Consider the following 16,292-nt stretch of genomic DNA (forward strand, 5'->3'; position numbering starts at 1 on the left):
AGGTACATAAACTGACTTTACAAAGTTATTAAATAGAGACACAATCACATCCTCAGTTTTAAAGTTCATTGGTACAAAGGTCACTTTACACAGTCACATTTTCTACTGCACTGTACAATATAATTGTGGCTTTGATCACGTGCATTCAAGATGTAGTGGAGTCATTGCTACCACTTTGAGAGTGAGATGACAAGTTTTGTGATGTTGAGACATAAACTCATTGAATAGCACCTTTAAATCAGAGTTGTTAGAAGTCTACTAACAAAGAGAGAACACAGAAACACAGACATGACGGTCAGTATACAGTGCTAGACATTTTATTCACCCTCAGTGCGCATTAAAAGGGGCTGTGTGTGCTAAAGTCAAAGCTTCAGTGTTGCCAGCACAAGTTTACTCATAAACTTTATATTTCATGTTTCTGTTTTTTTGTGTGAATCAACCGATATTCGCAAAAGTAACTTACATCTATTGCTAAACGTAATACTCACACCTTGCATTGCCTCCATGATGACTTTTTCTTCAGAAAAGGGATAATTCTCCCTTTCTATACCATCATTGTGGTTCTAGATCAAGAATTTAACCTCCCTCTACATATCTCGCACAAACAATTATCTGTTCAAAACAAATTTTTAAAAAATATAAAAGAAATTCAGTTTGTTTTCCGGCAACACTCTATCCTCTTCTACTGATTCAGGAACAATTCCTCAAGAATTACTCATACCAAAACAAGAAACATGGTTCTCGGTTCATTACTTCAATTCATTAACACATTCCCTTCAAGGTGGTGCAAAAAAAGCAGGTTCATTATACCTTAAAATGGCAAATCAGAAGGTACATTCTTCATTCAGGTCAGCTCATGGAAACAATGTTTATACTAGACCTGATTGCACATGAGACTCTTCTACTTCAAAGTAACTTCAATAGGTCTACAGCATTCAAGAAGCACATCATGGGGAATTTGAGATGTATCTTTTCTTCTTGTAGCAAGACCTACTGATAGTATACACCTTCATCATGGGTACAGACTGCCACACCAAACTTCATCCAAAGGTGACAATCTTAACAGCAGTGGCTGATCTAGACTAGATTATCAAACCTAGCTCCAAAATTGTTAGGAAACTAGAAATGTCGCTACAGCGACTGGTTATACCCCCGCCAAACAACATTTCATAAGCTTTGGTCAAAAAACTGAGGAAGTAGTTAAATCCGCAAGATCTTTCCTTGATCTTCTGCCATCAATATGCCGTTACCATGGCAACGTACTTTCGGGTACTGTCGAAAAATGCGTCTTGCACATCTACAACCAAAGGCACACATCTGTACCAAGTTTCATGGAAATTGGGCAAAAACTGAGGAAGTAGTTTGCAACACAAAATTTTCCATCATTTTGGCTCATAATATGTGAGCTGTTACCATGGCAGCATACTTTTTGTCACTGTCAAGAAATGTGTCATGCTGACCTATATCCTAAGACAAACATTCAATATGAATTCCAGGAGAATTGGAAGAACACTGATGAAGCAGTTTTGCCATAAAGCATTTTGCCCTATATTTTACCAATAACATGCCGTTACCATGGCAACGCACTTTTTGCCACTGCGGAAATATGTGTCTTGCACATTAACATATTCAGATGAACATCTGTACCTAATTTCATAAAAATTGATCAAAAACTGTGGGAGGAGTTCGCAACGCAAGATTTGTACCCATTTTTGCCCATAATATGCCGTTACCATGGCAACGTACTTTTGGGTACTGTCAAAAAATACGTCTTGCACATCTACAACCCAAGGCACACATCTGTGCCAAGTTTTATGGGAATCGGTTGAAAACTGAGAAAGAAGTTCGTGACGCAAGATTTGCAACGGACCGACCGCCCGACCGCCCGACCGTCCGCTGATTCCTATATACTACGGGGGTATAATGATTCATCCAACACAGCACCATCTCTAATAAAACTAATACTATTTTTATTTTTTCCAAGCAGATAATAAAGTCATGGAAATAATTTAAAGCAATTAAATGCACTTTTCTAGTTTTTCACCCACCAAACCACTGACAAGATGGATGGCACAAAATGGTGCCATGTAAGATGATGGTGATGAGACTTGAAGAAAATGCTAAAAGAATGAAAAAAAAAGTTTTACAAATAGACCAGTGAACTATTAAAACATATTCGAAATGTAGGCATATTTATCATAAAAGGGTTGATCCTTACAACCGGGAAAGTTTGCCCAAGGCTTGCCTGACATAGCAACAGCAAATGTATGTACAGGGATTCCAAGTGTTAAAGTCTATTCATCAGGAGCAGGTTAATGGAGAAGCTTGTTGCTAGGGCCCCAGGAAAGATATATCCATAAAATTGATAACATTCTAAAAACAGACTATGGAAATACAGGGTGTAGGTTGCATGTGTAAGCTTCTACTTAGATAAGTGTGTGTGTGTCCTTACACAAGACTAATTGATCTAAACTAATTTGAATTTAATTGAAGACATCATCACTGTCATTGCGGGAACAGGAGATATCTTCATTACTTTGTGCTGCAAAACTGGAGCTGTTGCTCATTTCCTACATGTGAACTAATGATTGCAAACCCTTGATAGTTGTCAGTGAAGTCAGGTTAATTCTGTGGAGACCAGAGTTGACCTTGCACTGTACCACAAACAGTTTGAAATGTGCGTGTGTACGTAAAAATATGATCTGAAAATTTCTAGTGAGTGTGTGTGTACCATACAATTTGAGTGTGCATGTTTCTGAATCATACAATGAAATGTACTTTGTAGATGTGGTTGATCTGTAACTTCCAAACATCATAGTTCTCATTCTTTATTGACCACCAAAATGTAAATTATGTGCACTGCACATGATCTTGTGATTTATGATTTTCATTTTGTGTCGAAGCATTTTGCACATACACTTAATGTACATCATGACTGAGTTGTGAGTCGGACTAAATGATCACATGCTCAGGAATGTTTGAAAAATTTGGATTCAGAATTCATTCTCAGTGGAAAGAATATTACCTTTAAATGCAGAAAGGTGGTGCATACTACACAGTGGCAAGATTGCAACAGCCCCCTCTAGTGGCTAATTCATCTCATGTTTCCACCATCAAAATAGCAAGCTCTAGATCTGTGACGTGAATGCTATAAAGATGACACTAATTAGGCAAAAAAATGGTGTTCGGCACACGCGCAAGACATGTGTTTCCATTGTCCAACCACAGAAGCTGTGTCATCTTAGCATTTGCCTCACAGATCTAAAGCTTGCTAATAATGACGGATGATAACAGATCAGAGTTCAGTGTTCTTCTGCCGTCTCTGAAACTCCTCCCTCTCCAAGGGATCCTCGTCACCCTTCATCATCGCCTTTTTCTTTATCTCCTTCTTCTTCTTTTCCTTCTCTTTCTTCATTCTCTCCTTTTCTCTCTTCTTCTTTGTCTTGATTTCTTCGTTCCTTTTCTCCTCCTCTCGCTCCTCTTCCGCTTCCTTGCTGAAGTCGATCTTCTCTTGACCAGTCCAGACTTCCTCCAGACATTCTTGGATTTCAAAAAGTTTTTGAGGATGCATTAGAAAAAGTCCCACTTGTATGATATCTCCTCTATTAACATTCACATAGTTATATACTTGGTATTCTTCATTTCAGAAAGAAGGTACCATGATTTCTGGATTTAATATTCATTTAATATCTAAACATTGAATTATTTAGAATAGCACAGAAAAGCATTACTTTTGCAGTGCATTGGAATATATATATATATATATATATATACAGTGTATATACAATTTCTGTGGTCAACAAATGATTAATTATAATACTGATATATTAATAATGATAACAGTAATATTACTATCATTATCATTACCATTATCATCATTATTTATCATAATTCCTAATTTAAACATTAAGTTATCTGAAATCTGGGGGTAGAATTGAGCCAAGTCCGGCATAGCATGAGAGAAACAAGGATTATGAGGAGATGGAAGACAAGTGCATGCAAAAAAAAAAAAATCACAATAACAATGTCTATGTTCCACAAATATCAGCTGATGAGGAAATTTAAATCAGTCTGGCAGTAAATCTACTTCATCATGCAGTAACAGTGATATGTGATTCTTTATATAAAATTACATTTGTAATCTTATATCATTCAAAATATATCCTGATCTTGCTGTAACTGAAACAAAGAAAGAAATTTGTAAGGCAAACTTAAAACTGAAGGTAGTTTCTTTAATCATGGGGCAAAACAGTATCAAATTTGAAGTAATGCAAGGGTTTTTGAATTCTATCATACACACATACTTCATGATGGTAACCTTAAAGGGGAAGGCCAGTAACTGATCAGTGGGAATCAGTGGAAATGCTGGGAGATGATTGTTCCAATCCTTATGGGATTCATTCAAGAGTTCATTGTATATCTATTGTTGTGTGAAAATGATTTGCTTCAGAACGGTCTCATATTCAAGTAATGTGCAGATTAATGCTCCGTCACTGACCAGGGACGCTAATCTGGAAGCATTAAACTGCACATTACTTGAATATGAGACCATTCTGAAGCAAATCATTTTCACACAACAATAGATATACAATGAACTCTTGAATGAATCCCATAAGAATTGGAACAATCATCTCCCAGCATTTCCACTGATTCCCACTGATCAGTTACTAGCCTTCCCCTTTAAGGTACGCTGTAGCAGTGTACAAACAAGACATGTATTGTAAACATTAAACCCTCTCTCCTCCACAAAGAGATTGCTAGAGAGATTTTAAAACTTGATAGTAGACCCTAATACTAATTAATGTCTACTTTTGATGAGACTTTTCCTGTCGTTTGCTGATCCTGCTTTATTTATGGAAGTCCACTTCAACATGAAGTGGATTTCACTCACACCTCATAACATTTCCGTCGTTTGGTTGATTTTCAATCTGACATCATTTATTCATCTATATTGCCTCGTAGTTTGGCATGAAAAAAGAAATAACCTTCTTTTGAGCCCTTTGCTGTTCATATGTAAATATTTAAAGCCTCTTAATTCTTACATATTGTATAGCTGATTCTTAAATTGAAACTCATTTTTGAAGAATATAGTTCCTGTTCCTCCCTCAAATTGGCAATACATGTACTTTGTATACACTTGTATTTCTTCCTGATATTGTGAAGATATAATGAATTCAAATACAATTTGAACTTCCATCTAATCTTTTTACAGCAGGATAGATAAGAATCACATCTGCAATTTCAAAATCACATATTATAAATTTTTGATAAACTATGAAAATCAGAGGTGCCAATTCAATAAGATAATGGTTTCTGCAGCAGAGTCAAGATGGACTTTACATGTTAAGGAGGAATTGTGACTTAAGATTGCCAATGACTCACCTGAATCTTTCTTGGATAATACTCTTTCACGACAAAGATAGTCAGAAAGAGATTTGGATTGGTCTGTCTTGAAGAACCAGTTCTCTATTGTTTCTTCATGCTCTTCAATCAATGTGTCACACTGTCAGAAAACAGAATCGATACACATCAGAAAGAGATTCGTCGTAGCATTGCTTTTGTACTGTATACGCCATATACCTAGCGAGTCTAAATTTTCGCGAATCAGGAATTCCCGATGATTCGCAAGTGGTTAAATTCATGATCATGGAGTCTTGTACTGAACGGAGAAGTGTACGAGCAGTCCGTTACATTCAAATCGGGATCAGAGTCAATATTTTCGCATGTCTTTAATTTTGCGAATAGCACCTGACTCGCGAAATTTGCGAAAATAAAAACCTTGCGAAATATTTGGCGTGTACAATAATTATAAACCTGTTTATACTTCCATTAAAAAAAAAATTCAGCCATTTTTTGGAAATCATGTTGATTCTCAAACAGGTCCACTGAAAAGAAATCAACTGGAATTTCGTCAAAGGTTTGTGAAAACATATTAATTATTTGATTTTTTTTCTTACAGTTCACACATACACACACGCTCACCCCATACTTTCCATATCCCAAGCATTAGGCACCTAAAATTTAATATTTATCTCTTGACGGTTTTGTGCCTGGATAATTCTTCATTATGAAAGGACATAGCTCCACATTTTCTCATGGTCTCTATCACTAAATCCTTCACAGCCTTTTTCATGAGTCATATAATCTTGTCAAAACCTGCATAAAATATGAGTGTGTTTATAATTCTGGCATGTCTATTATCTCCTGATCTTTTGTAATGGACCAAGGGAGACTACTTTGAAAGATAGCTTGGTACGAAAATTCAGGTGCTGTTCATTATTCCGAAGGTTCGCTATTCCGAAGGTTCGTTATTCCGAAGGGTCGTTAATCCGAAAGACGCAAATTCCCTATACCTAGAGGTTCATTAATCCGAAAATAAAAAAGGATTCGTTAATCCGAAAATTTGTGGCGTTATTCCGAAGGTTCGTAATTCCAAAGATTGGTTAATCCGAAATGAAATTCGGAACAATGAACCTTCGGAATAACGAATGTTAGGAATAAAGAGCCTTCAGAATAACGAACCTTAGGAATAACGAGCTGTAACCAAAAATTCAGCTACATTACTCATCGGTGCTCAGTTACAAAACTGTTCAATTACACATTTGCAGGAATGAGACTGCAATGAAAAGGAATTGTCTACAATGAGGTCAATTTAAAGATATACCTACTATACCCAAGTGGGATTTGAACTCAAAACTGAAGAGTCCAGGTCCATATTTACGACACCACAATGTTCTAGTTTGCTCTACGATTGAACATGACAAAAATCCAACTCACATATTGTTTCATCTTGGTCACAGCAGCCGACGGCTCATCCCACATTTCATACGGGATGCCGAGTTCAACTTTGACCCCTTTGTCAACCAGGCCGTGGAGGGTGCCCATGGTTTCACTTGTTCCCTTGGCAAACCTGGAACAGAAAAGAGACTTGACTGTGGATCAATGCAGACTCGTTTTCACATTCACAATCCTCCATTTCTACACAAAAGACTTAAGAAAAAAATCATGGTTTCTTGTGAAAAAACAAACAAACAATACTATGCAAGGACTGTTCACGCATCACTAAGGCTGTGTTAATCAAACTTAAGAAAAAAAAATAAGAGAAAGTTTATTTTAAAGCATATATGCAAAAAGTAAAATTTAGAAAACGCATTTGTCTAAAAATCATATATCACGATTCACGAGTCAACACTGAACAGTTCCTTTGCATCATTCCATCCAGGAAATAGTCAACCAAGGCAAGCAAAAAAAACACATAAAAATTTTCAAAATGGCGTTGTGTCTTTATTATATCACCCCATTACTGATATGAGGGCTGGGGTTAGTTAGTGTTGAGCCCTGCTATAAGGGACACAAGGCGTCTTGACGAGGCATAAACCGTAGACCTTTTCATTGAATATGTAGTACATACCAATATCCACTAGGTCACAATAATTCCCTACAAAGTGTTCTACACAGAGCTCTGCAAAGTAGAATGTCTATGATACCATTTAGACGGTGAGTTGATGACCATGTACTAACCTTCTTGATGATTCCCTCTCGGCATGAATGTTGTAATGTAGAATCCTTGGACAAACTTCATCCATCACCTCAACCAGTCTCAGCTCTCTGGAAAAAAAAAAAACAAACAAGGCAAGTGCCATAATGTGTCTCGCCCATTCGCATACAAGAAATTGTAAGCGAATGGGATATAACAGATAAAAAAGAGATATAACAGATAAAAAGAGATACATAAGGGTAAAAATCTATGGCAAAAAAGAAACGTGCCATAAAAACTTATCATTGGGCCCTTAAAGTTCGTTGACCCCTGCCTGTGACCTTTGACCTTGTGGTGACCACCCACTCTCCAAGGGGCATCTACCATCCAAGTTTAGTCACAAACGGACCTATGGATCAAAAGTTATGACCCATAATAGCAACGCGCCATAAAAACTTAACAATGGCTCTAAAAGTTTGTTGACCCCTGCTTGTGACCTTTGACCTTGTGGTGATCATCCACTCCCCAAGGGACATCTACCATCCAAATTTAGTTACAAACGGACCTATGGATCAAAAGTTATGACCCATAATAGAAATGCGCCATGAAAACTTAACATTGGGCTCTAAAAACTCGTTGACCCATGCTTGTGCCTATTGACTTAGTGGTGACCATCCTCTCCCCAAGGGACATCTACCATCCAAGTTTGGTCACAAATGGAGTTATGGATCAAAAGTTATGACCCATAATAGAAACGTGCCATAAAAACTTAACATTGGGCTCTAAAAGTTTGTTGATCCCTGCTTGTGACCTTTGACCTTGTAATGACCATCCGCTTCCCAAGGGACATCTACCATCCAAGTTTAGTCACAAATGGACCTATGGATCAAAAGTTATGACCCATAATAGCAATGCGCCATAAAAACTTAACATTTGGCTGTAAAAGTTCGTTGACCCATGCTTGTGACCATTGACCTTGTGGTGACCATCCACTCCCCAAGGGACATCTACCATCCAAGTTTGGTCACAAATGGAGTTATGGATCAAAAGTTATGACCCATAATAGAAACGCGCCATAAAAACTTAACATTGGGCCCTAAAGTTCATTGACCCCTGCCTGTGAGATTTGACCTTGAGGTGACCTTCATGTATAATAAAATGTGAAACTTTGTATGACCCCTCTTCCCTCAAAGTTTGATTGCAATTGAAGCCCAGAGTAAAGAGTTATTCAAGTTTTTGTAGCGTTACAGACAGACGATGGACGGACGGACGGACGGACGACGGACGGACAGACGGACGGACGACGGACGGACAGACGGACGGACGACAGACAGATAGATGCCGCAGGCGATCCCTTAGTCTCCCCTCACCTCCGGTGGGCTCGACAAAAACAACAAAACCTCATCTCTCTGTCTCACAAAAAACAACAAACAGATTCTCAAACTGTTTTAATACTGTACAGCAAATAATCCATACTCTACATTAACTGGTACAACTACTTGTATGTTTTGTGTTTGATTTTGTTTGTTTTTTTCACTGATAACACAGATTTTTGTCCATAACTGGGGATTATCCATTCCCTCATGATAATGTATCAAAAATGTGCCCATGTGGGACTAATGGCTTTTTTTTTACACCTGAGGGGGTTTTCATTTGAATTAAACATACTTGTACCTACAGCTAAGTTTTATCTTTACAATGATCATTTATTGGCTTGTTTGTTTTTGAAAAGGAGAAAATGAAACAAATGCTAGCAGAATAGTTTAGCATGTTACAGCAGTATTCATAACCACACAACAGGTTACCGATATGTGAAATGAATACAATTTTATTGTTCATTCTGTCCTGCTTAACAACTCAGCACATCTGTGATATTCAAGATTCTCATCTAATGTCGTTTTGCTCAGTAGGCGTTTTCACATCAGCCTGAAGTTTCGAAATAGCGCGCTATTTTCTGACTTGGGAAATTAGTTTACCCCGATCACGAAATAGCGCGCTATTTGATAATGTGAATGCAAATTAGCACGCTAATTTTATCCCTCTGATCGAGAAAATATTTCGAGTACAACTTGAAAATATCCGAAATAGCAGGATAACTCGCGAACTAGCGCACTACTCGATAACAAAATGTGAAATTGCCTAAAAAAATTAGTGTGATGCATCCCATCATGCCTAGCGTGTGTGATGGCGATCACGCGGGTAATTTTTTTGAAAGCGCACGCTCTACTGGTATACCCGAAACTGTTTGCACATGCTCAGCTGTCGAGTTAGCTCAAAAAAATTTCAGGCTAATTCTCTTTGGGCTGATGTGAATAGGAAATGAAATAGCGTGCTAATTTGCGATCACGAAAAATATCTCTAGCTTGGATTTTTATCGGGCTGATGTGAAAACGCCTCATGATCATGTAATACTCCAGTACATAAGTTTGCACGGCTTTACATGGACAACCACATTCAAGAGGTCTTCAGCCCCATTGAAATGACCCACTATTTTTTTAAAGATAAAATTACATGAATAGGCTAATAATACACACATTCAGACTATGTCTAAAGGTATGAATAAAATATCTGTCACAATTGAAATAGTTGAGTAAGTACTAATAGATTGATAGCAAGTGTAACTAATTTGTATTTTGCTGATCCCTTGAGATAAAACATAAAATTGACATCCCCCGCCCCTCCCCTCCCCCCCCCCCAAAAAAAGAAAGAATCAGAGGCAATTATACTTTTATATGATCTCTGACATTCTTGTCAAGAAATATGTATGTATAACTGTTGGATTTGTTTGCTTGCTTGTCTATGGGTTGTACATTGGAGTTTAACAATGTTTTGTTTTTGTTTTTGTTTGTTTTTGTTTGTTTGGGATTTTTTTTTCTTTTGTTTTTCTCTTTTTTTTTCTCTTTTTTTTTTTTTTTTTTTTTTTTTTTGGGGGGGGGGGGGGGCTTTTTGCACCAGCACCTTTCTTACACAACTCTCACTTTCAAAGAGGGGAGATACACTACGACTATGGTCTGGACACATAAAACTTGCAATGACATGGCTATAAAAAGCAACTCTCAATGTTCAGTGTCTCCTGAGACATTTATTCCCAACTACAGACTCTGTTTACTGGCATATACCTTATCCACAATGATACATTGTGATGATAGTCAGCATCCAATGTCACTATGGAAACTGCCTTTTGAGATTTGCAACCTCCGGCAGAAAAAGTGCTAACAATGAAGAGGCTACCCTGGGTAAATAAGACCATCAAATAATTATTATCATAACCATGGAGGTTACAGGTTTTATATAAATCTAGGGGATAGTATGGCTTGTGAAGAAGCTTCCACACAGTCACTATAGTTTCTTTGTAGAGCTTAGCACCATTGTGTCATTGTGTGCTTCCTATAATCCTAAATCCTTGCATGGATTATAGAAGCCTCAGGCTATTCTCTTGTCCTGGCAACTCATGTATTCTAGTCCTTACCAACCATTTGCACAACTGCAAATATGCATTAATTTCCATACATGTATGGTTTCTCCTTCAAACATCATCGCTTTCACCCTCACTCCCCCCTCCCCCCTCCCCCAACCCCCAACCCCCCCCCCCCCTCCACACACATAATGAAGTACCCTGGTATGCCTCAATACTTCATGATGGATTCTGCCCAGCATGCATAATATGCCTGTAGATGTAGTGTTTCTGGTATCAGCAGTCTTCCAATGTATACCTGTATTTGCCTGTCACAAAACAGCCCCATATGGACAATGTCTTTAATATTGAAATGGTTAAATTGCTACATGTAATGGTCACCAAGTCATTTCAACTGCCCATAAAAGCCATCATTTTTTCTCCAAACTGAATCCAGACAATTCTACACGCACTGACAGACCAAATCAAACTACAAAGAAAGAAAGGAAATAGCCTCATTATTATCTACTATCATCCAATTTTTTTTCTTTGTCTTTGACCTTTCATTCCCTGAACAATATATGGATTCTCTTGCATGTGTCTGTGTGGGATCTAGTCACAAAAATGGAGCTCACTGCATGATGTGTGCATGAAAAAGTGTGATTTTTTTTTCTCTCCTGTTGACATTGTTATCTTTTTTTTTTTTGAGGGGGAGGGGAAGTTGGTTATGGGTATGTTTCATTGCCTATTACATATCATTCTTTATCACTTGAACCTGTCATTTTAATCTCCATGTGTATGTGATCATTGTGTCTATACCCCTGCAAAATACTGTGAATTTTACTCCTTAACGCATTTGTAGCAGAGATTGGCATTACAAGACAACACTAGGAGCTATCTAAAAGGTTTCAAATGGGTAGGAGCTGCCCCGCCCCGTTGCTATGGGAACAGGATGTGCACTTAAGATGGAGGAAGTTCAAGAATCAAAAATGCAATGGGTTAACAATGCTCTGTAAACTGTGGAGAATTTTGAGAGTGAAAATGAAAGAAATCAGTACACTCTCATAAAAAAGGAAGTACTAACGCAATTCGGTCTTCCTTTAGATATTTTTACTGACATGAAAAAGTATGGTGTACTAAGAGTGGTGCGGACTCCCTTTAGTCCCAAGCTTTCACATTCTTGTTCCTATTATGTGAATCAAACTCCCTATTTGTACATGTTTTCAGTGTTTTTCAGTCCTAAAATACCACTACAGGTCACATGCATTACATCATGTCTCTGTCCTTTTTCTGCCATATAATATCCTTCCTTTGCATTCAGAAAGAGTATCTTATTTTTCATCTGGTAGTCAAAATCACGCAAGAAAATGGTCCATCTGTGCAATATTGAACATCCCTAAACATCAAAATTCAGGATTCACAACACTGTGGGTCCATGTTACACACAGTGGCAGTGTCTTCAGTGACTCATCCAGTACATCTAATTTTTAAATGTGAGAATCAACTCTCCACACACATGCAAAATGGTTAACACTTTTATAGTACGGTACCATCATTAACAGCAGCTACAATTTGTGCAGCAGTAATTCTCATATTTATTGCATGCATTCAGCAGTTTAGCAATTAAAAAATCTGTACATTTGCAGTGCAATTGCTTCTACTAATCATGGCTTTTGAATTCTTTCTGTTCATTTAAATTTTCACACTACGAAACACACTGAAGTGGCAGTGTTTATACTTGTGCTTGGATTTGTACTTCGAAATGTGAATCATAGACACTCCATCACCATCCAACCAAACACTTTATACTCGACTTTCACAGCTCACCCAGCCTAGCTAACAGCAAAGAAAGGAGTTAGTTATGAACAAAGGCACGCTGGCACAGTGAACTGAGAGTAATACAGCACACGTTTTCTTGCAAACTGATGAATAATTGAGACTGAATTCCCACAGCAAATTAAAGAATATAAATTCACCACATTGAGGAACTGAATGGTGGGATTTTTTCAAAATTAGAAAGTTCTGGAATTTTTCACTTCATATTGATCCTGTTTTTGTAGATCAACGACATCTATGGCAATTAGAAATGCAAATTTGATGAGCTGGTAATATCATCATCAGGGCCATAAACATTGTTGTAACAAATACTGACATGACTGTACATAAAGCTTTGTAAATAGCATTAATTTCAAGAAAAAAAAATGGAGAAGAAACAAAAACCTCTGCACTCTGGTGCTATCTAAGCCTTATTTTTGTACATATATGACATACACAAAGTAAAGCACGAGAAAGAAATCTTACATATTATACATGGGAGAAATTATGTCCCCAGTGGAAGAAAGACAGCTAAAGCAGGGAGAAATTCAAACTCAAGCTGGAGAGTGGGAGATTTTGCAAAAAAAAAAAATGGCCATAAAGTGTGAGAGTTGGAGCCTCTGTTCCCACTAAACATTGCTTTGTGCTTCATGAAATCATCTAACACACACACACACACAGACCAAGTGTCTTGTTCTTGTCAGCCTGTAACTGCTGTCTTCCCAGTTGAAGGAAATGAGCACAATGCCTAATGAACCTTATTGTTCTGAAAAGGATGGAAGATTATCCCAGCTCTGAAGGAAATGATCTTAATAATCAGACTTCCTACTGTGAAGAATCATTCTTTCTTGTAAAATAAAGCCCAGAAACATTGCTGTGTTACAAAAAAAAAAAATGAAAGTCTACAGCAGGATAAGAGCCAGGGTGGCGCAGAACAACAAAATCTGAGCTGAACACTGGTTTTCGGTTTTGCTGTTACTCTATGTGAATAAGATCACATAATCAATTTGTCAAACTATCAGAAAGCAGTATGCAGTGTGGCTGCAAATCTTAGGTTAGTTCCTCCTTTTTCACTTGGTCAAGCATTCGATCCTATTCATGAAGAGTAACAGCAAAACAAGAAAATCTCTGTATCTACATTCTCTCCACAAAACAAATTCCCTTCATTCTTATAAAATCTGAGCTGTCTTCCTCTTAAAACTCTATGATAAAGGGAGAGAAAGAAGAATATTTGAGAAGAAAAAAGAAGATGGGAAAGATGACGAAAGAGACAGAGGAAGGAGGGGAAAAAGATGAAAAGGAGAAAGAAAGATTGAGATGAAAATAATGAACATAAAAGCAGACAAAGTGAAAGCAGAATGAGAAAAAAGAGGTAAAGGAGGGAAGAAAAAGAAAATTGGAGAAATATAAGATAAAGAAAAGGAAGAAAGAACAAGAAGAAGAGTAAGCAAAATGGGAAAACATAAAAAGAAGGGAAGAAAATAAAGAAAACTAGAGAGCCACTCTGAGAGCGCAGACCTCCGCCAAGCATGCAGCTCATATCCACCACTAGATTGTTCTTCCATAGAGATACCAGGATTTCCACCCACACGTACTTATAGCATAGAAAGTCGCCCGATTTCCCAATATAGGAGCCTTTGTTACGTCATAAACCCTCTGCTGCACGGCACGCCTGGCCCTAGCAGAAACTAGAGTACGCACCATGGTACGCACTTTAGCGCGCGCATGCAAACCTCAAATACGCGCAGCCGAACTCCCAAGTTCATTGACCCTAACTGCCAAAATATAAAAAATCCTTCATAAATTCCCCCCAATTTCTCGGATCACTACCAAAAGTTAATCATTTGTTACTTGTGTCATTCTTAACCTTTCCTGCAAGTTTCATCCCAATCCGTTAACTACTTTTTGAGTTATTTGGCACACAGACAAACTAACTAACTAACGAACAAACACACAAACCAATGGTAACGAAAACATAACCTCCTCCCTTGGTGGAGGTAATAAAGACAGAGGAAAAAGGAGGAAGAGGAAGAGAAGGACAAAAAAGAAGAAGAGAAGGAAGAAGAAAATGGCAAAGTGAAAGTTGAAAGAGGAAGTAGAAAGAAGAGAAAAAGAGAAAGAAGCATCATCAAAAAGGCTAGACAAAGGGGTAACCAGCACCCCACCCCCACCCCACACTAGATTTTAAAGGGGATGGCTAGTAACCGATCAGTGGGAATCAGTGGGAATGCTGAGGGATGATTGTTCCAATCCTTGTGGGATTCATTTAAGAGTACATTATATATCTACTGTTGTGTGAAAATTATTTGCTTCAGAACGGTCTCAGATTCAAGTAATGTGCAGATTAATGCCCCGTCACTGACCAGGGACGCTTACCTGGAAGCATGAAACTGCACATTACTTGAATATGAGACCATTCTGAAGCAAATAATTTTCACACAAGAATAGATATATAATGTACTCTTAAATGAATCCCACAAGGATTGGAACAATCATCCCTCAGCATTCTCACTGATTCCCACTGATCAGTTACTAGCCATCCCCTTTAAGGAGACATTTGTTTGCTTACAGGAATGCTTTCTCATGCAGAGGAACTATGCAGATAGAGACTTTACAGACTACAAATTTTGATCAGTACCATAAGTCTCAAAATGCCATGATTCGTGTCTCTTCTTCAGACTGACACCGTGTCTAAAGTGATGCCTCACTAAAACTTGTAAGTACTAAAAATTTAGAATAATGATGCAATCCACTATATCTGAATGAATTAAAACAAAGTATGAATGATAACAACATACTGCATGAAAACAACTACAACTCTGAAACTTATGAAAAAGGGAACATTTCTGAAAAATACATTTAAAAAAGGCATTACAGAACATTTTGCTTTTAATTCATTGGTGTTATTGGAGTCAGACTTACGAGTTCTTGTACTTGATGTCTTTTTTGGGGCGGTCGATGCGGTAACCGAGATGCAAGACGTCGGACGTCCTCCCAGTCTCTGCCATGCTTTCTTGAAGCTCTGTGGCCACAAACTTGCAGACTAAAATAGTTGTGAAAAAGTTGAAAGGAAAAAGACAATAGAGAGAGATAAATATGAATGGAGGAGATACAGAGAAAGATAGAAGAAAGACATGAGAGGAGAGAGATACAGGAGAGAAAGAGATCAATAGATAGTGAAAGAGAGGGAGAGAGAGAGGGAGACAAAAATAGAAGAAAGGTAAGGACTTCATGAAGTAATGTATGTGACATCAATAAACTACAATAGGGGATAACATTGTAAGGCATTACACAAAGGAATTCCAAGCATGTACTGATGCAGAACAGGTTTGTGCATGACACAAAAAGGATGTCTATTGCATTTCTCTGATCTTTAAGTTTGGTTCAAACCATGCAGTACACACAGACAAAATTTTGCTAAGTGTGTACGACGGTACTTCTGACACAAAACAATATTGTTTTGTGTCAGAAGTACCGTCGTTTTTCACTGGATCTCCATGACATTCAGCGAACTAACTAGAATTCCATAATGTTCCCTAATGCTGTCTTTTTACCATTCACATCTTGCAGAGAAATGTGATGAAAATCACAAATAAAAGATAGTAC

At 37.7% G+C, this 16,292-nt stretch overlaps 1 protein-coding gene across 1 annotated transcript; it reads right to left on the reverse strand.

The window, feature by feature from the left end:
- Positions 1–3,133: 3,133 nt before the first annotated feature.
- Positions 3,134–15,734, reverse strand: LOC139729307 (protein canopy 4-like). The gene is made up of 5 exons (XM_071640234.1): positions 15,609–15,734; positions 7,522–7,608; positions 6,778–6,910; positions 5,383–5,503; positions 3,134–3,540 (listed from the first exon to the last, which is right to left on the reverse strand). The coding sequence occupies exons 1-5, from the start codon at positions 15,692–15,694 to the stop codon at positions 3,296–3,298; spliced, it is 672 nt and encodes a 223-aa protein (XP_071496335.1). The 5' UTR covers positions 15,695–15,734; the 3' UTR covers positions 3,134–3,295.
- Positions 15,735–16,292: the final 558 nt, after the last annotated feature.

The sequence above is a fragment of the Diadema antillarum genome, unplaced genomic scaffold (genome assembly GCF_040938485.1).
Source record: "Diadema antillarum isolate AM-2024a unplaced genomic scaffold, OU_Dant_1.0 seq00000234_RagTag, whole genome shotgun sequence".
NCBI classification, from domain to species: Eukaryota; Metazoa; Echinodermata; class Echinoidea; order Diadematoida; family Diadematidae; genus Diadema; species Diadema antillarum.